General features: G+C 39.5%; 1 protein-coding gene across 2 annotated transcripts in view; it reads left to right on the forward strand.

Annotated features, from left to right (window-relative positions):
• The window catches only part of LOC148026788 (zinc ion binding protein), an 86037-nt gene extending 64608 nt beyond the window's left edge, over window positions 1-21429 (forward strand). The window contains exons 5-8 of one of the 2 annotated variants that reach the window (XM_087691319.1): window positions 20229-20375; window positions 20464-20616; window positions 20723-20806; window positions 20892-21429. In XM_087691319.1, the coding sequence (XP_087547445.1) occupies window positions 20229-20375; window positions 20464-20616; window positions 20723-20773 (351 nt within the window). In that variant the 3' untranslated portion in view covers window positions 20774-20806; window positions 20892-21429. Of the gene's footprint in view, window positions 1-20228; window positions 20376-20463; window positions 20617-20722 lie in introns of both variants that reach the window. The other variant, XM_087691318.1, reaches the window with a different exon arrangement.
• Window positions 21430-21810: the final 381 nt, after the last annotated feature.

A 21810-nucleotide genomic window follows, 5' to 3' on the forward strand; every position in this document is an offset into this window, starting at 1 on the left:
GTTGGAAGGCTTATATGCCTGGTATCTGTTGAAGACTTGAAAATTAAGAAATAAGAAGTAGGATAGAGCAAGTGTATGGTCTATGAAGGAAATTATCAATGGATGTAGAAGTTTGTCTGAGAAGTATGAAACAATTGATACCAGATTGCAAAATTAAGACATACGTATGTAACATGGTACAGTTGGTGCCAAGTGCAAGTACATCATTTGATTTAACAGGTGCCCAAAACACAAGCTACAATAAAGAAAACAGTAAAGGAAATTGCTAGCTATTTGAAGTGTAAGAGGTGAAACATTTCAGAAATACCCACACACTTCTTTTGGGTGGGAAAATCATGTAATAGATTGCAATGTCTAAATTGGCTGAAGACCCCAAATATTAGCAGCCTAAAAAAGTTCAGAAGCTCTCATGTAAAGTATCATATTGAGGTCTATCCAATACTTTAGTGACAAGGCTGTTAGAATAAGATTGGTGCAGAGATCTTCTGTATTAAGTATAGGCTTCAGAAATGATAGACTCAAAAGGAGCTAGTTGTGGGGTTTCCCTATTGTCCAGGGTGTCCAAACATGCACCTAAGTGAAGAAAATAGCATAATACTTCAATTTGACTTGAAAAGTTCCAACAAGCCAGAAAAACTTAACAAATCCAAAATAAGGGAAACAAAGTCTGAGAGAAGATGAAACCTGTCCTGGCAAAACATGGACAATGCTGAAAAAGTGTGAGGTCTCATGCATAGGACTGTATCTATGATAAATAGTAGGAGCAATCTGCTCAATGGCAAGTATAGAACCCAAAACAACTACCAATACGTGAAGTCTTCATTTTAAAAAAATCTCTCCATAAGTTTATTGACCCAAATTTGAGAATGTCTGCCAAAGAGAATTGGCATGTTCAGATATCCAGGGCTGAGAGTGTAGAAAAAAATAGTCTCTTTTGGCTGTCATTAGCATGAAGAGAATAGTGTTTTGCATTGTATAAAATGCCGAGTCTTGCAATCTTCCTCAATTTAAAAAAAAAAAGAACAGGCTAAAGAGGCTCCAGCATATTCAGAAACAAGTTCCAAGGAGGCTGATAGTGATGGCCTAGAGCATACATCAGCCATGCTAGAAATACCTCTTATTTCCAAAAATCAAACCTTTCTTGGTTCAACAGTGAAAACAACTTTGCTCCAATGTAAGCTTATCTTCAACATCAGTCCTACCCATTCATTTGATGTCAGAAAGGACATCTTTCCAGCTAACAACAAATTTTGTTGCAAAAGAACACAAAGGAATAAGACCTTGAAAATAGCCTAAAATATAAGATCATTCAAGCGGCCATGCAGACATTGGATAGTAAACCATATGAGTGTTCAAATATAGGCCATGGCAATGGATTGGATAATTTGTAGTCAAACATATAAGTGCCATGTAGACAACTTCCTTAAACACATTTTACCCTCAATCTTTTCAATACACAACCTGGCATTTGTTTGAGGGTAATGTTCCAACCAACAGGATAACTGAATTGTTCAGAAACAGCATGTGAATCTGGAATTTCAGTTGCTCATAATTGATGATGCCAATCCTTTGCATCCATGTAAATTAGTTTATATTAATCTGCAAATTTATAGCCAATGCAAAAGTTTGCATGTGTTCGTAATGCAGAAAAGATTCTCTTGTTTTTTTCTAGGAAGAAAGAAAAGAATCATTATCATATGTTGGAGCCACAAAAGTGGAACAATCTTGAAGTTGCAACTCATGAAGTTGATCAGATGCAACAAGATGATCAAGATGGGACAATCTTTGAAGAGTGGGAATTTCATAAAGCATAGAACTCAAAGGACAACCAGCCACTGGTTTGAATTCCACAACTACACCCAAACAACCTAACTCCCAGGCCCCAAAGTCCTTGATTTAGTCAAGTCTAAACCAAGAATGCAAGAAGCATTGCTGTCCTGATAGAGCCAGTATATGACATTTTGTAATTTTGTCCAAAGCCCAGTTTTGTCATTGTCTGATAGTTGAAATCCCAATGCATAGGATCAAATGTTTTTCCCATATTGATTTATAACAGCAAAATAATCTCAATCTATATGTTTAGCATAGGCAAAAAATACGTTGTCTGGGCTATCTATAATTTGCCTGATAGGAGTAAAGCTATATTGGGCTTGATGCAACCTAATATAGATAGTACCTTTCAGTCAATTTGGCATACAGTTTATGAACAAGTTTATCAGCAATAGACATCAAAGTGATTGGCCACCAATCTACAAGTGTTACAAATAGTTTTTGTTTATGAAAAAACTTGACCAGTCCTTTCCAATAATTTCCTTGGCATGCAATCATTATTACAAGTAAATAGTAGAATGTCTTTCAATTCATCCCAAAAAGCTTATTAGAAATCTACTGTAAGGCCATTCCATTGAGGAGATTTCCATTTACATAGTTGTTTGATGGTGTGAAGAAACTCTTATTTAGTGAAATATCCTTCTAGTAAAAAAGCATCAGAGTACTAATGATGGACGAAGATTACCTGAAAACATTATTCTAGCATGCAAAAAGTCAGTAGCACCAATGATGGATGAACATTACCATTATTCTAGTCTGCAAAATGTCAGGTGTAGGAACATGTGGAGCTGCAAATACTCTTTGCAAAATGTTGGACACAAAGCATGTCCAAGTCATGCTTGGAAACCGTCATGAGGATATGTATTGTTTTTGAAACCTCGCTTAACATGTGGATTAATTTTTAATCACATGATTAAGTAAATGTTGCATATGTAAGGTGCAATTGGGATTAAAGTAAATTTACGAGCCCGGGACCGAAGAAATCACAGGATGTCAAAGGCAAAAGTTGCTATAAGTTATGCCGCACAGGTACTTGCCAATTGTTGGCCTAGGTCATTCATTTGGCCATAAGTGTCAGTTTGGTGACACTAGAGAAGCAGCGTTTAATGGTACCTAATGCCAATTTGATGGTCAAAGATGGCGCAGAGACACTTGGGAATGGAAGTTGCCTAGCCAATTTACTTATTGGCCAATCAGATTATTTTTCAAAGCACCGAAATAATTATTAGATTAATTTTTAGTATTTAAAGACTGAAAATTAATATTTAATTATGCATAATGTTGAAAAAACCATTTGGGAAGGTTGTCACTTGTCTAAAATGACCATGCAAGACTGAAAAACATCTTTAGAGACTAGAGAGAGGCATTTTTAGTATATTCAGCTTGCAAGAGAGAGGGAGGAGATGCTACTGGTTTGATTTGCAGCCATTGGAGGACCTTCTGAGGCAGCCAAGAACAGGAGAAGACCAATCAACAGCAGATGACAGCATCTACAAGGTGTTGAGATAGGGCAATATCAGTAAATGACTGATTTTCTTCAGTTCTTTGTATCTACAAACTGTTGTGGCAGGGCAACAGCTGCATTTGACTGATTTTCAGTCATTCTTCTCCACAAAACTCTGAATTTTCTCTCTCTATAACCTTCTCTCTTATCCCGCAGCCATTTCATAGCCTTGCTCCAAAGATCTCAATGTTTGGATCCTTGCAGGCTGAGAAATTGTAAATTTCTCTGCTATAAACCCTAATTTATATAAGAAATTAGAGTTTAGCAGTAGCCTTGGGAAGCGTGCCAAAAATTGGAAGCTCCAAAACTTGGATTCAACAAGGCTAAAGGTGAATTTCAGCTAAATTCAGGTGGAGGACTAGCCAGCCATTGAATTTGGGGCATTTCCAACGTCTATGAAGTGGGTGAAGGCCAATTAAGTGCCTGAATCAAGGGGAAAATCAGATTGAAGACTTGGTGCTCACTTTGGACAGCAAGGGGAGTTTGGATTTCAAAGGGGACCAGGAGAATCCCATTGTAAATCAACTTTTTCTTCAATAAAGCTAAAGAAATACCGAAAGGGGCGCCAATTTTGGGCCAATCGGGTGTGCATTGTCCAAGATCAATAGGTAAATTTGTATTTTCAGATTTGCATTAATATTAAGTTGTAATCAGGGATTTACCACCTGTCCACGGAAGGAAGGCTGGTTACAGAAACAGTCCTATTGCGATAGTTCTTCACAACCCATTTCATAGATGCAGCCCCTTACAGAAGCCTTTTGAAGAACACCCCTTATTCTCCATATGCTTACATCTAGCACTAATCATTACTTTCAGCTAACTTTCTGTTTTCATTGCAATTTCATCCAATTCCAAGAAACAAAGAGGTCGATGATTGTTTGAGATTGCAAAACTGGACAGTTGTGATGTCTGCAAAACTGATCATGGATTCCAAGAAGCAAAGAGGTCTGATACTTTGTCTTGTACACAACATTGTCTGTCTTGTGAATGCTTGTGAAATTGTTTATTTTAGAATGGAGAAAATTTCCTAATTTACCTAGAATTTTGATGTCACATTACATCCGCAGTCCCAGAATGGGAGGAGCTCCCCATTTCTACTGCATTCCCCGTTTCCATTTCTGTTCCTGTCCATGTTGCTATATTTTGAGTTCTATGTCTGTGTTTGCTGTACACACAGTGCTTTCCTCCCTTCAAACCTATCATTTCTTTGTAGAAAGGTTTCTTGCTGCTTTGAAAGGTTTAGCTAAACTTGAAGAAGAAAAAGAAAACCCACAAGGCAAATCTAAATGTCTCTTCTGTTCATCTAGAGCCACAGAATCTTGCTTTCGTGCACCTAGTGGGTCACATGATCCTTTTCCAGAAAAGTTTCCAGTTTGAATGCATGGCCTTGTCTTTTAGGCCATGGCTGGAGGGTTGCCTCAAGGAGGTGCTTTGCAGGAAGGCATGGGCATGCAAGGCAACTTTGGCACTGGAGAACCATTTGGGATGTAGGAAGGTATGCACACAAATACGTGGAGGCATGCAGCCCAGAATGCATAGAGGAATGTATGTGAATTTGGGAATAGGTACATAGGTGAGATGCACAAAATGCTAGAACATACATTTGGAAGTCTCTTGAAGTCTCTTTCTTATTATAGTTTAACATCTTAGGAAAAGCCAAAAGACTACAAAGAAGGTGGACCGTCCATGAAGTTTGAAACCTTTCTAAATACCAAAACGCACTCATATTATGCAATAGATTGATGCAACACTATGGTGGCAATTTCATAGTGTCTTCCAAATTTTCCAAGGTGGCATTGTTGAGCTAAATTACCATTAGCTTTCATTAAACAGCCCTAAAACTTAAGTAAATTAATGAGTTTTAACCATTCCTTTAAACCAGGAGCGGTTTGAGAGAGTTTCAATGTCCCACATGTAAACCCTAATTGGTTTCTATAAATAGAAAGCTTGCCCTTCCATTCAGCCAATCCTGTTTTTATAGGTGTTAGGCACTCTAGCTTTGTTGCCATAGCCCTTTTGCAGAGAACATCTCAGCCGAGGCTGCCTGACATTGTCTCCATCCATTTGACACTTGTTTACAGCCCTCCGATACGGCCTACACTCCTTAGTTGCTGCTGCTTGCTGTCGCCATCTTCCCCAAAGGCCGTGTTTCAACCAAGCAGCTTGTCTACAGGCTGTGTTTGCTGCAATTGCTGTCATACGGACTGCTACTGCTGTGTTTGGTGCTGACTACTGCCACTTGCCCCTTGTGGACCACCAGAAAGCTGTGTTTTCCCCTATTTGCTACCACGATGCAGTCTTACACCCTCTATAGGCTGCGTTTTGCAGTTTTCTCTCTCCTCATTGCTCCGTCAGACTCAAATCCAACATCTTCTGCTATGTTTGCTGCTGCTAGACGTCTCGCACGTTGCCTTGTTGTATTTTGAGCATAGTAGGGGGGAGTTTCAGAAACAAGGGAAACTAAAACGGCAAAAATTGGAGTAGTGGAGTTTCGGCCAAATTTTGGAAACGGAAAAATGGCATTTCGGATTGTACACTAAAATAAATACAGTATTATGTGGATATGTAAATATATCAATGCCTACAACAACATGTACCCAAATTTCATACAAAACTTTGAGTCTTCATTACATATGTCATGACTCACAAGTGAAGATTGAGGAGTCAAAACTCAATGCTTGAAACTTAAGACAACTTAACACAATTAAGAAGAGTGAAGAGTAACATCAAGAACAATGGAACAAGAATCAAGATGCATAATAAGTGAAATCAAGATACAATCATACACGTAACTTTGTCATGTGAATAATCTATCAAAACTCCAAAGTCCAGTAAGCACTGAGCATTGTGTATTAGTCTCTAGACTTTAGTAATTGCTAAGTAATAAGTATCAACATGAATGAGCAAACTAGCAACTGTAGTCTGGACTCTCCAATGCTAAACTGACTCTTGTATATCATGAGTCACAACTCATCCAGACTCTGAGGATTTGTGCACTATCTCCTCGTTCGACTTCGATGACCCTCATCGAGAAGTTGATAAAGCAGCCTCAGCCTCGACCGCAAACTCTGGCTCTGACTCTGTTTGTGATGCACAACCATGTGTGGCTCTTACTCTAACCCTTCTATGTGCACGAGTCTCATGCACCGGTACTGATAGCTCCTCATAGAGCATGGAGTAGATATCGCACTCCTCTTATGGTATCTGCGGAATGTCATGCACCTTCTCTATGTCAATCTTGTCAGCATTCACTTATAAAGATGAATGAGACAAAGATATATTATATGAGTGAAGATTCAACATATTTAATGTTTATACATATCAGAATTTGCAATCCAACTTCCAAGCAATGTCAAATATCAAGGTTAAAAAGTTAATTATACATAATACTAATCATTACCAATTTACCTGTAAAGACTCAAAGGATAAAGCGGTCCTCTCAAGAAGCTGGAGATTGCAATGGCAAAACACTAACCACTCCAATTGGGCAGTTGAGAGCTTGTTTCTCTTTTTGGTGTGGAAGAGAGCCCATGCGCTTTAGTTTCTCTCAACAAGCCCTGAACTACAATCTTGCGGAAAAACCCGAATAGCAATATATTTCTATTCAAATTTAAGAGATTGAGGTTAAGTAATTTGCTATTACTATTAAGCAAGTCGCAAAATTAACATTTAAGTGGGTAATAGATTATAGAACCTGTTACCTAGGTTGCATAATGCACTAGATTATCAAGATTTAAAATACAAAAGTCACCAATCATATACCAAAGTAGGAGCACAATTGTCGTATTTTTCCTATCAAGAGATATATTGAAGTTGCAATCTCTTGAAGCCTAGCTGTGGGTCGGCCAAAATATCATTCCCCTATGAGGCGCCTTATGTACTCCATAAAGCCCTCCTCTAACTGCTCGCTAGTGTACTACTTCTCGCTGCGCCAAAGAGGATGCAAGATATATGCAACAATATGGATTGGTTTATGGAACCTATCTTATCACGCATTCCATAGTGTACGAATCTCATCAACCCTTCAAAGTAAAGGTTGATGGATCATAGATAAAATAAGTTAAAAACTTAGAAGTTAGATTAATGATTAATCATCAAGGAGTCATTAACACTAAATAATTACATTTGTAAAAGTTAAATAAGAACTTATTTGTCTTGGGGCAAAAAGCTGTTGCGAAGCAAGGCCTCGTTAACTTTATCCATATACTCATATAGAAGGTCCAAAGTACTCCCCTCCATAGGAATAAGACTTTTTACCAATGTCTCTGTCTCAACCCACTAAGTCTCATTTAAAATATTGCACCTTTTAAAAAAAGCCTTTGGAGACACTCCCACTCCATGTGAGCTATTTCTTGCATGCAATGGTCTGTATCGAATTTGGATGGACCGGTAGTATCAACCTGTCCAATACAATTAACATATAAGCAACTCTAGTGGTAGAGGGTTTCAATAGCTCAAGTGTGCTATTGGATCGAAATATACTTGTCATGGATGGCCTCTTTTTCACAAATCTTATTATGCGTGCCTTGAAAATGTTATCCATCCAAGATATTTACCCAACATCTTCAATAAGCAAGTCAAGGCAATGGAATGCACATGGAGTATATACTATGCTAGAAAACTCTTGAAGCATATGTCCCATAGACACACAATTGCTTCCATTATCTGTCACCACTTGCACCACATTTGGGACTCCTACGTCTATGATGGCTTGTCGCATGTGCTCCCAAATGAACACTCTTGCAATGGTAAGACCTGAGACGGAGGCATTGATGGCCTTAATGAACATGGTGCCTTTACATGAAGACATTAACACATGCTAAACATTTCTTTGTCGCATATCTAACCATCCATCCCATAATATTGTATATCCACATTTCCCCCATGTCTCTTGCAATGGCTTCAATTGAGCCTCTATGGATGCTTTTTCCTTTTGAAACTCCCGTGTGCATAATGCATGTGCAGATGGGCCTTTCCACTCACACCCTCTGCATGTGCAGATGGGCCTTTTCACTTACACCATGCAAGAAGCCCTTTTGCCCACCACCACTAGAAGATGGCAACGGGGTTCTTTTTGCACTTGGACCATTTAGGCCCAATACGGATATGGATGTACTTCTTTTTTATGGGCCACTAGCACCTCCAATTTGGCTAGTACCACTAGGCCCAGTTGCCTCTCCTTGCCCCACTTGTGCTTCATTAGCCTGATGTGGTGTTGGATGAGAGGATTCATTCTCTTCTAGCTCAATATCCATACGCTTTCGACACCAAAGATGGAGACTTACGGTTACTTTTGCCAGCACATTTACGCAAGGCTCGATATCTTTGTTAGAAACGCATACCATGTGGTCTTTCACGCGCGTTATGCTCCTTGATTTCTCTTATCCACAATAGTTGCACTGTCACTTCTTTGATCCGCCGTCGGAGCCCTCATATCCCTTGATTGGAGTGACATGCTTCCAAATATGGATATGGCATCATGATTAGCCTTTAGGTAATGGAAGAAGAAGAAGAAGAAGAGGAGGAGGAGGAGGCGGCGGCGGCGGCGGGAGCTAGAGTGCTCAATTTAGCTTGTAGGACTAAGAAGTGTTGAGACTCGAGACGATCGCTATTCGGACCCGGCGCCTGCGTTTTTTCCTTGGTAACCTGCTATATGGTGCCTATTTCGAACCGTAAGACACCAAAATGCCGGTTTGCTATTTCCATTTTGGTCCAAAACGGTCGGTCTGTTTCAGCAGCCCTGAAATGCCGTTTTGGGGTACTATTGTTTTGAGATCCATCAGGAGTAGGACACACTCTTCAACTCATTACCTCTGCCTTGGTCCTCGAGAGACAGGGGTTTGGGGTACAATATTCCTTCACTACATAGTATGTTTGCTACATGAGCATTGTATCATAAAGATTCATTCATTTATGATCTTCATTGAGTTCATTGTCTTTGTGTTACCCTAACCCTAAGTGTGTTTTGTTCAGTTTGTGCTTTGTTGTACGATTGCATTGTGTTTTTGTGTTAGTGTGTTTTTTACAAGCATCCTTTCTGAAGGGTAATGGGGTTGCGTTTCAATAGAGTAACCATTGCTGAATAAGATGTCATGGGATCCTGCTAGTTGGGCTTGTAGTGGGACCATATTTACCATTCACTCACTAGAAGCCCTACTAGTGAAGTCACAATGATAGGAAGATCTTCTTGAAGATGATCAACAAAGTCTTGAACGTCCACCCAAACTAGACATATGACTTATAAGATCATTATAATATTTATTAGGTGACCATAGAAGCAAATGAATCAATTGATGTCCAAACATGAGTTGATTTCTCAAGCATAATTTGTTTGTGAGTACATTAGAAAGAAACGCGTGAAAAAACCCAACTAAGATTAACTTTCTGTGTATAAGGACCTCCAAAAATGTTTTGAACCTACAATTCCACTTCTTGAAGAAAAGGACAATCATAGTTGTATTGCAAAACCTTTTGAGTAGTGACAAGATGCTAGGAAGAGCAGTTTTAAATTTATGTGTAGGTGGAGGATCCAACAGGCCATGACAATTTTGTTGAAAACTGTCAAATGGAACACCATTAGTATTTTATGCTTTACTTGATCATTGCTGTACTATTGAAGCCTCCATGTGCATCCTTTTTAAAGAATGAATTATTTTTTTGTCGTAGAAGAATTCAGCAAATTTCATGAAGAAAAAGATCAGCAATGTGCACTTGAGTATACGCACAGGTGCACATGTGTGCGCTTGTGCACACACACAATTATAAAGGTGATCCAAATCTGAGAATAAATACATGTTGTACATGTGAGCAAAAGAGAAAGAAATGGGAGAGAAGGGAAAATAAAAATCACAAACGAGAGATATGCTGATATTAGACAAAAATGTGCTGAAATTAGGTCGTGCAAGAGGATTGAGCTTTGGTGCGGGCAGAATACGCTTAGCTATTGAATGTGTGATTTTGGATATGGATCTAAGACTCTTGGCATTTGAGCGACAACTGTTATCTACATGCTTGGATTTCTAGCAAAAATGTACAATACCTATTCTTTTTAGGCAAGCGTGTGATACCAAAAAGGTCTTGTGTTATTGGGCTTTACGAGTTTTTATTTCAAGAATGGAGGCAAATCATTAGCGTAGGATGGTGATCCATGTTTAGGATCAAAGTGGGGAGGGTGAAACTAGGTCTAAATGTGTGGGTGATTTCTTTCCGCTCCTCTCATCCTCTAATCTACATCTCCACTGTGATTTATAGGCAGCCCTTGCATAATAGAAGGAACAACATAGACAAGATTAGGTTCGCACAAAAATGGATTATACGAACATGCCACTAGGTTTGACTGTGATGAAGACTTTGGATGTCCGCTTGCATCATGAGTGGATTGCCCTCCTTCAGATGAGAGGCAATTAGTCTCGTAGGTTTAGTACCCCAATTGAGAAGAACCTCATGAAGCAATATGAAAAGAAGACGAGTTGGGCTTCAATGCATGATCGCTAGAAGAAAAATAAGTGGAAGATGATAATGGAGCATTGTCCTCCTTATCGAGACCATAATGTCGGAAGTATTGCAGCAATGGAAGCATAGACAAGTGCTGAAATAAATTGCTGAACACAAGACAAGAGAGAAAGAAAACAAAAGAACAATGCAAAGGAAGAGAACTTAGAGATGCAAAGGAAGAGAACTCAAAGATGTGCTTGGGAAATGGAATCCATACACCAAACACAAGAATGACGTGTACAACAATGAGTCTTTGGCTCCTAGGCATTGGCACTGGCTCCCTCTCTCCACAGAACTTGTAGGTGAGGATGATGTGAATGAGGAGGAAGCCATATATATATATAAAGAAAAAAACAATTCCAAAATAGGGGCAGGTCGGCCAACATAAAATGCTCCAAATAAGCATACAATGACCATAATAAAATACTTAAATAACCTAGCCATGCCCAAACTCACATGAGCTATCCAGACTGCTAACACCCTCTCTCAGATCATGGGTGATTTGATACAATACAAGGATATAATGATAAAGGCTTATCATAGTCCATACAACAAAGAATCACTAAACTAGAACTAGGGATACCCATGGAGTGGATGATCAAGCCACCACCAAGATGCCTCAGAGAGAACTTGATGCCGATGTTGATTGTACTAGCTGTTGAAAATAGAGAATAATCATAACAGATCTTTGTGTCTGTTAACAATGTCTTGCAGTAGTATACAAGACCATCCTATCAAAAATGCCTTTGAATGTATGTGACCATGGATTCTCGGTCTTTAGCCAAGACTACCAAAGTGTCCTCTCATGTGAGCTTGAACCAAGAGCCAATTCCACTCTTTGTCAAAAACAGCCCAACTATACCGATATAGATGAAGCTTGGATGCCCCATCTCACCACCCTCTCACACTTTCTCTCTGACACTAGAGAGTTGGGAGGAATGATCGCATCACTTGGACTAGCTGTGGCCACAAGATTGGAGTCAGAGTTTGAGAAAGAGAATGACTTGTTGGAGTCTACATCTCACTTTTCTTCTTCTCCTTTCTCTTCTGTGAGGTTGCTAACTCCTTGCAGTCTTTCCACAAATGGCCCTTCTTACCATAGTGATAACATTGGGTCTTTGACTTTTTCTTCTTGTCACCCCTTTTTGAAGAACTAAAGGCCTCATTGGAATTGCCATAATGAGGCAGAAGCCTCCCGTGTAGATGCAAAGATTCCTCATGCTTAAGCAGCATCGAGCACATATATGTAAATCTCATAGGTGTTGATAATATTTGCGTCCCCAAAGCATTGGCCACTACAAACTCTGAGGGAAGCTTGTAGAGTACCATTCCTAGGAGATGTGTCTACGGAAGGGGAGATTGCATGTGTTGAAGCTGGTCTTGTAGTTGTGTAACATGGATCAAAAAGGACTGAATGGTGTCCTTTGGCTCAAACTTTATGTATTGAAGCTGTCCATAAATGGTCACTGCACTCATGGTGGAAGGTCTCTCATACAATATCTGAAGCTTCGACCATATTTTTTAGGATATCTTGCAAGAGGTAACCATTGGTAGAACTTCTTTAGAAATACATCGAAGCAATGCAGTTCACGTGCATCAACTGAATCCCATGTAAGCACAGCTGCCTCATGGTTGTTCTTATCAAAATCTTTGAGAAGAGGAAAAGGATGCTGAGGTTGAGGAATAGTTGCACAATGTATCAAACCCACTTTTACATAATCTAGACTTTCATCACAGCATTGTCAAAATGTGCAATGCTACAGAGAGAGAATAGGGTTTGCGGGGAGAAACACAGAGTGTGAGAGAGAAGAAAAACTAAAAAACAAAAGAAGAACATGGTGATGATACATTGATTCATGCTATGAGAAGAAAAGGTGATACAATGGAGTTGAAGCTCAAAAGATAATTGCACTATCGTGTTTGAATTAGGCGGCAGCACCTTTGGAAATATGCACAGTGAAGGGAGTAAAGCACAATCCTGCGGGTAGTGGGCTATCAAAGTAATCACTCAAAGGTGAAGGACAGCTGTTGAGGGAGCGAACCGCAATCCTTAGATGCCAAGGAGTGGCTTGGGCAGCAAAACACAATTCCCAAATGTGAATGAGCTACCAAACACAGATGATGACAGCCGAGGTATGGGTGTTGTTGCCAAGGTGAAGATTGCTGACACCAAGCTACAAGAGAAGACGCCAAACAAGAAGAAGGCCTCTAGACAACAAAATACAAATCGAGAGGGCCTTGATGGAAAAAGCTGACACCTATTGGAGAGGATGACACCAGGTTGGGAGAGCTTCAAATGCAAGAATTAAGTGATGAAACCGGGCACGTGAAGGACAAGGGGAAGGGTGACCATAAACTACGATGTCCTCCAATGGGGGTACGTGCAACAGTGGAGTGAGGAGGAAAGAGTGTCGGAGTGATGGAGGAAGAGGGGTGACGAATGGCTAAAGTGGTGAATGGCTAAAGTGGTGTAAGGATGAATGAAGTGATTTCCTATTTATAGGCATAAGCTATCTAGGGTGGTGCACCATTGAGTGGGTGCCCACTGAAAAAATGACCAAAATGTGAACATCAGACTGTCGATGCAAAACCCTAACTGAAGTGTGTAAACTAAAGAAGCGGTTTCTCAACAAATACTCCATGTAAGATGGTTAGTTCCATGTAGCTTATCATTTGTAGAAGTGTGCGAAGGAGCCATTTGGAGAGGATAAGACGAGAAGATAGAGAATAGAAGGTATATAGAGAGAGAATATAGCAAAATTTACAGCAAAGACGTCACAACATGAGAGTTCACATGTAGTCTAATGAAAAATTTGATGAGAAACAAAGGGCAGCTGCTGCAAAATGAAAAAAAACTAGTCAAAATTTGTGAGAAATAGTAAAACAACCTATATAAATAGTTGCCTAGCCATGGTTAGGGGCACAAAACCAAAAACGCGGGCTGTAACCAGCCTTCCTCCTCGGATTTGGTGGTAAATAACATGATTAAGCACTATTTACAACAATTAACAAATTCATGAAACTGAAATGTACACTTTACCAGATAATCTTGGACATTGGACACCCTATTGGCCCCAAAATTGGCGCCCCTTTCGGTATTTATTTAAGTTAATTGAAGAAGAAGTTGATGTACAATGGGATTCTCCCAATCCCTTTCAGTATTCCAACTTCCCTTGCTGTCCAAAATGACCACCAGCAAGTCCTCAATCTGATTTGCCCCTTGATTCGGGCAATCAATTGGCCTTCACTTGCTTTGATGGAGATGGAAAATGCCCCAAATTCAATGATTTGCTGGTCCCTCCACTTGAATAGGCTAAAAACAACTTCAGCCCTATTGAATCCAAGTCTTGGAGCTTCCAATTTTTTGCATGCTTCTCAAGGCTGCTGCTAAACTCTAATTTCTGCTACAAATTAGAGTTTAGAATAGAGAAATCTGAAATTTCTCAGCCTCTAGTAATCTCAATGTTGTAATCTTCGGAATAAGGCTGTAGAAAGGTTGGGAGATGAGAGAGTGCTAAGGAGAGAGAAAATTCAGACTTTCTTCGCGAAGAATTGAAGTAAATATGTTATTTATTGCTAATTGTCCTGTCTCAACAGCTTATAGATGCAAAGAACTGATGAAAATCAATCATTTACTACTACTGCCCTGTCTCAACAACTTGTAGATGCTGTCACGTGCTATTGATTGCTCCTCCTATCCTTGCCTACCTCAAAAGACCCTCCAATGGTTGCAAATCAAATCTTCTACCATCTCCTCCCTCTCTTACAAGCTGAATACACTAAAAATGCCTCTCTCTCCAACCTCGAAAGACATTTTTTCAATCTTGCATGGGCATTTTTTTACAAGTGGCAGCATTCCCAAATGGTTTTTTCAGCATTATTTATAATTAAATATTAATTTTTAGTCTTTAAATACTAAAAATTAATCTAGCTCTAAAAAATAATATGACTGGCCAATAATTAAATTGGCTTGATAACTTCCATTCTCAAGTGTTTCTGTGCCATCTTTGACCATTATATTGGTATTAGGTACCATTAAACGTCACTTCCCTAGTGTCACCAACTAACACTTATGGCCAAATGAATAACCTAGGCCAACAATTGGCATGTGTGACATAACTTATAGCAACTTTTGCCTTTGACATCCCGTGATTGCCTTGGGTCCTAGGCTCATAAATATACTCTAACCCCAGTTACACCTCACATGTGCAATATTTACTTAACCATATGATTAAAAATTAATTCACATGTTAAATGAGATTTCAAAATTACATGTCCTCATGGCACAGGCTCATTGAGCATTTAATGCAACAAATTGATGATTGCAGGCTAGAATCCAAGCGCAGGCTGAAAACGTAGGGTGCTGATCTGAAAACGCAGGCGGCAGTTGGGTATATTCAGGCTAAACATGAGCAGCAACAACGTGCTTGATCGGAAGGAGGAAGAAAGACTTATAATTAGCAGAAAATTTGCAACAAGAACCTAGATCTTGCAATTTGATACCATGTTAGAAGTGGTGTAGCAATGGAAGCATAGACAAGTGCTAAAATCATCTCCTAAACACAAGACAAAAGAGAAAGAAAATAGAAGAACACTGCAAAGGAAGAGAACTCAGAGATATGCTTGTTGGGAAATGGAATCTATATACCAAACACGAGAATGGCACATACAAAGTGAGTCTTTGGCTCCCAAGCACTAGCACGGGTCTCTACAGAACCTATAGGTGATGATGATCTTAATGAGGAGGAAGCCAGATATATAAAGAAGAAAACAATGCCAAGATAGGGATAGGTCAGCCAACATAAAATGCCCCAAATAAGCATACAATGATCGTAATAAAATGCCTAAATAACCTACCCATGTCCGGTAGATTCACACACAGTACTGACACATAATGCCTCAGTAGGGCTTCCATTGAAGGAGTGGCTTGAAAATACACCAAAAGATATGAGGATGTAGTAGTTTGAACCATGTGAAGATATGCTAGGGTTCGCATCGAGAAAACTCAGAACGTGTGAATAGAATTGAAATAGAATTTTAAGTCTGAAAAAATGTAAAATGCAAAATAGGGAAGAATAAAGATGTAAAGAAATGAGTAATGAATGCTAAATGAATGAATGAATATACACAATGTTCAAAAGAAGAGCAATCCAACAATCACCAACTCTTGTGGGAGTGATGCGAGGGAAATGTCGGAAGGTGTTGTCCACCAAAGATGGATTTATGAGTGTAGTAGCTGTAAAGAAATACTTGAACACAGAATACAAACACAATTGTACAACAAGCATAGATTGATAATACAACCCAATAGGGTTAGGGTAACTTTGAGACAATGAACATAGAAGATGAAAGAATAATGAACGAATAAATACAATACTCGATGAAATAAACACACTATGCACAGTGAATATAGAACCTCAAACTCTTCTCTCTCTGAAGGACTGAGGTAGAGGGTAGGAGCTAGAGAGTGTGGTACTCTATATGGATCCCCAATTGAAGCAAGCAGCCTCCAGATGTGATCAGCAGCAGCAAACGCACCATTGGAGAGTTTGGATCAGGGAGAACACAATTGGAGCAGCTCAAACAGTAGGCAGCAAGCTGAAGACTGTAAGGATGAACTAGATGGCTCCTACAAATAGTAAACACAGCTGTAGATGTGTTCCAAACAAGCTGGTGTCAGCTGGTAGATTGCAAACACAGGCTGGAAGGACTTGGCTACATCAAACACAAGGTGTTAGAGCCTCATAAGCTGAAGCCGATGGCTGGCTGAAGGTGGAAACTGCTGGCAGCTGCAAATGCAAGGCCCTGATGGCTGTGGACTGATTGCCAATTGCTATAGAAGAGCTGGTCACCACAATGAACTAAGGTATCCACTAAGGAGGGGTGTAGACAATAGTGGAGAAGTAGGTGCCAGTAGAAGGAAGATCTAAGAACAAGATTAGACTAAGTGGACAGGCTGCCTCCTATCTAAAGATGAGTAGATCCTCCCAAATTAGGATTTTGGCTTATGGGACACAAATACTCTCTAGGAAAGTTTGGTGATAATCAAGTTTTGGGTTTGCTATAAAGAGCTAATCGGTATATAATGCATCTGTTAGCTTTACAATCTCTCTTAGACCCAAAAGTGGAACCAAGAAGGGATTGCAAAGCATAGCTCAATCCATAGCATCCCAAGGCATCCCATCCCAAAGCTCCTAGGGCATCGGGCCAAGGGTGCATGTCGGCTGCCCAAGGACCTACTAAAACTACATAGGCGATGGTTATCTTGCCAAGGGAACCCAAAGGATCACCCTAGATAGGCCAGGCCATTGGACAATGGATGCTCGTCAATTGCCTAGTGGCCTAACAAATCTCCAAAGGTGATGGAACCATTTTGAACTTTTGTTTTGTTCTTTTTGTTTACTTTTTTTGTTTTGGGAGTTTGTTTTGATCCATTAAGTATTTGTGTCCGAGGGGGAAATAAAAGGGATGGTTAGATCCAACACATCACAAAACAAAAAGCAATCCTTTTCCACTTGTGAATGTTGATTAAGAAGAAATATAGTTACCAGTGATGGTCTTTTTTGGACTTTAGGATTGCAGGGATAGTAGCTTCTTTTCATCACACATCCCATTTCATGTGGCTATATAGTTACAAGTGATGGCAACTTCTCCTCCTCCCCTATCCCCATCCTATTTTGCGTTACGTGTGACTATGAGAAGAAAATATGGAGGGTATGTATGGAATGCTTCCATGGAGATTGCCCTGGGAGACTGCCACGTGAATTGTCTCAAATATGTTGGATCTAGAGTCAACTGCTCCTCTGACGGAAAAAAAATAAATATGCACAAATGCATGTTTATAAGAATAGAATGCCAATGCATGGGGTGATGCAAAGGGCAAATGCAAAATGGTATACTAAAGTGAAATTCTATGCAACAATGCTACTTGGATAGGAGAATTATTAAAAATTGCCGATGTCTGATCCCTATTGCTCTCATCACCCCCTTGAGAGTCCTATTCATCTATCACTCACCACAAACGGCCCTTCCAGTGGTTATAGGAGCTCCCACAATAGGTGCCTCTATAGTTGGATAGTTTTCCTCTATCTTCCTCCAACCTCTTCTAAGTTAGAATGACCCTCTCTTAGCCTCCAATGGCCTTCTCTCCACCTAAATGAGCAAGCTTTGCCAAGTGGCAGCTTTCCTAATCCATTTTCTAGCAATTTTCTACATTACTAAATTAACTTTTAGAATCTTAATTGTGAAAATTAATTTAATAATTATTTCATGCTTAGAAAATTTATTTTATCAGCCAATAATTACATTGGCTAGATCAATATATCACCAAGTAATGTTGGATACTCATTAGCCTTGAAATTGGCATTGATTAATTAATTAATGACAATTCCCTAGTATCACCACTAACACTTATGGCTAATAAAATATTCTAGGCTAAATTTTGACACCCTGTACCTCCCAATATAATTTGTTGCAACTTTTGCCTTTGGCACCAATTGATATCTTGGGGTCCTAGGTTCCACATTATGAAATAACTAACCTGTACCTCACATGTGCTAGCCACATTTGCACATTTGATTAATTTTTTAATCAAATGATAAGCAAAGCATCAAAATTTCATGTCCCCGTTACACAATATACCTCTTATAAAAAACAATCTCTCTTTAGGTAATATCTTTGTTTGTATTGGGATTAAACAAATGATATGTTTTTGCCTCAAAGAAGTAACCTACAAAAATAAAGAGATCAACTCGAGGCACAAGCTTTCCTATCTTGCCATCAAGAGTGTGCGTATAAGCACGACATCCAAAGACTAAGGTGAGAATAAGAGGCGGAGTGCCAAAGAATGCCTTGAAGGGGGTCTTCTAAGGAACTATTGTGGAGCAAGTCCACCAGGTCAAGATAAGCAAGGTGGCAGATAGGGTTGGAGCAGTCACAAAAGGGGGCTGAAGTGTGGCAACAGCAGGTGGAGCCAAATACAGTTGTGGGCAGCCTCTAGATGGTCACTACAATAGCCAAAGATGATGGGTAGACTAGAGAGATTGGGGATGTAAAAGGATAAAGTGACTTAGCACACTCTATGGATAGAGATGGAACCAATCGAAGTTTTGGGGGTTCTCTCATGGGACACTAAAATACATCTATGCATTTGGGTTTTGGGGTTCTTTAATGAGCTTAATGAAAGGTTTAATGTTGATACACAGTGTTTAGCTTAATATGTGAGTCCACTAAAAGGAGATACTCACCTCTGATGCGAGAGTTGATGGCACAAATCTACCAAAGATAAGGGGGTTGGGGATGGTACCCACGTGGATCTACAAAGTGTGTATACTTGATCTATTGTGACCCTTGGATGATGTGTGAGTGGGCTGGCTCACTGGCTCTTTCTCTACCCTCCTATTGCTAACTTATCTCAGATTGTGCAATTGTTGGTCTAAAGCTGCATTGGGCCATGGGTTTGTTAGCTGATATTGTCAGTTCATGTGTGAGTTTGTGCATGTCTTTGTGGGCTGGGCACATTTCTTTTCTTCATGATGTGGTCCGTGCATTTTTGGGGCCGGATTTGATGGCTGACTGATAATTTATTATGGCCAACCTGTCTTTTATTGGCCTTTATTTGCTGGTGGACTAGTTCAAGTTGAGAGTCCATCTATAGGCCAAAGGGCTCCCTCTTCTAGCATTCATTCAGCATACACCTACAATTGTTCCGTTAGAGAGGGGGAGCCAATGCCAATGCCCACACAACAAGTGACTCACTATTGTTTTCATACTATCTCATGCTGTTGCAGGCTGCATGACTGTGTTTGCAGGTCTGTCTTCTTGTTTTTGGCTGTAATCATCATTTTCGTGATCAGATTTTGTCCTTTTGCAACTGTTTTGTCTTTTGATCAGCTTTCGTGATTCACTGCACAGCTTGAGAGAGGGGTCGTGTGTATTCAGTTGCCATGTTTTCCAACACCACAATCTGTGTATTGTTGATCCATTCTCTGCTTTCATTATTGCTTGAACTCTTGAAATTGTTGAGAGTTAGTATTCTTGGCACGCATCTGTTTCTCAAAATCCCTTGCCTCAGCTCATCTTCTCTGTAACTACCTCCCCATGGCTGCTACAGCTTCTACTACTGATGCTCAGCCCATGTTTTGTTTATAAGTTTTCATATAGAGGACTATGGTAAGTTTACAGAAGAGGTTCTTGTTACAAAAAAATCGAGATCCCTAGAATTAAATGGGTCAAGCTGCTAGGCAATAATATTAACTTTACAAACTCTCTCCCAAGAAAAAAGAGAGATGCTCAGACATATGGAGTCATGCTGTTAGATTGAATAGCTAGCCAAGAATACATAATATATGATTGTTCTATAAAGTTGTGTTAACAACTTAGATACCTTAATTGGAAGCAGGTGGTCCATGCATTGTCAGTTTCCTTGAACAAAATTGGGGATCTGAAATATTATGCAGAAGATCTTCATGGAGCACGGATGCATTATGCAAGAGCCCTTGATGTTCGGAAGGATGCTTTAACGGATTTTGCACATTTATCTTCACAGGTGGCAGATTTATAACATGTTCCACTTGTTCTTTTGGATAATTCAGGTTTCATGGATAATACTAAAGTGGTCTGGTTTATCATTATAGTTGCTGGACCTTGCAACCTCTCTTGCTAAGGTAGCAGATGTTGATCGTGCTTTGGGCAATGACACTATCGCTAAGGAAGGGTTTCAGGAGGCTATTAAGACACTTGAAAATCTTTCTGCTAAATCAAATGATAATGATTCACTTGAACGCCGGGTATATTGTTCAGTATTTTATACTCACTGTAGAAGGCCACTTTTACCATTTTGCATTAAATTTCATATGCATTTTCATTTACTAACCTTTGTTTCTTACTTGACAGCGTATTTCAATCCTCGAGTTTTTACACAGTCAAATTAAGGAAGGCATTTAACTCCTGAAGACATTAGTAATCTGTATCCATCCTGTAATAATTCAGGATCCATGTTATCTTTATCGATGTTGGAAAGCTTGTCAAATTGTATTCACTGATAATGGGATTCCCTATGCAGATATAGCACTTCTGAATGGTGTACATATGCCAAACCAAACTCTTGCTTTGTACATTGGTCAAAGGAAGGTTTTAGAAAGTTTTATCTAAACTTTCATAAATGAAACTTATTGTAATGCCCAACAAGAGCTAGTGCATGCAGAGAGAAGGCAGATGCAAGTTGGGATGAAACAGAACTTGAGAGGTGTCACTTTTCTGAAGACTTCAAAACAATGGCAGCAAGGCCAGCCTAATCTAGAGGCTGACTTCAAAATAATGGCAGCAAGCCCAACTTAATCTAGAACCTACACATGACACCTTCCGTGCAGACTTGAATTCACAGACCAATTTTGTAGATGCATAAACATTGAATTATGTGCTGTATATGCCTAAATTAACCTACATGTGCTGTAGCTAATGTTGCTTACGTCTATGCACAAATTTTACATTTCTGTATTAAATTGTTTTACTTACAACTGGGACTTTCTTGTGTACTTTTCATATGTAGCTTATATGGGGATAGTCTGATAATGTATAAGGTCTGTTGAGCTTTCTGTGCATCTGAAAGTTTGAGAATGAAAATATCAAAATATTAGACATGTTTTTAGTGACTTCGTAAGCCTTTCCATATTTTTCATGAAAAGTATAGAACCTGAAAAAACATCATCATAAAGAGATTTATTTTATTCAGAAATTAAGACTTGCCTTCTTTCTGTCTACTGCGACCACTTTTCAAATGTGAGGAACCCAAATGGTTTTCTTGCTAGCTTTTACTGCTCAATCGAGCCTATGTGAAGGTTTTTCATGGAGTTAGGCCATTGATGCTACTGCCAGTCACAAGACCCCTACAGAACCCAACACTACTAGAGGATCGTGATTGGCTTCCCACTGGGCACAAGATAGCTGCCACATTTTCATGCCACAGGCCATGATTGAGGAGG

This window comes from Lygodium microphyllum, chromosome 13 (assembly GCF_053477565.2).
Source record: "Lygodium microphyllum isolate KBCC chromosome 13, Lygodium_microphyllum_v1.1.10, whole genome shotgun sequence".
Lineage (NCBI taxonomy): Eukaryota > Viridiplantae > Streptophyta > Polypodiopsida > Schizaeales > Lygodiaceae > Lygodium > Lygodium microphyllum.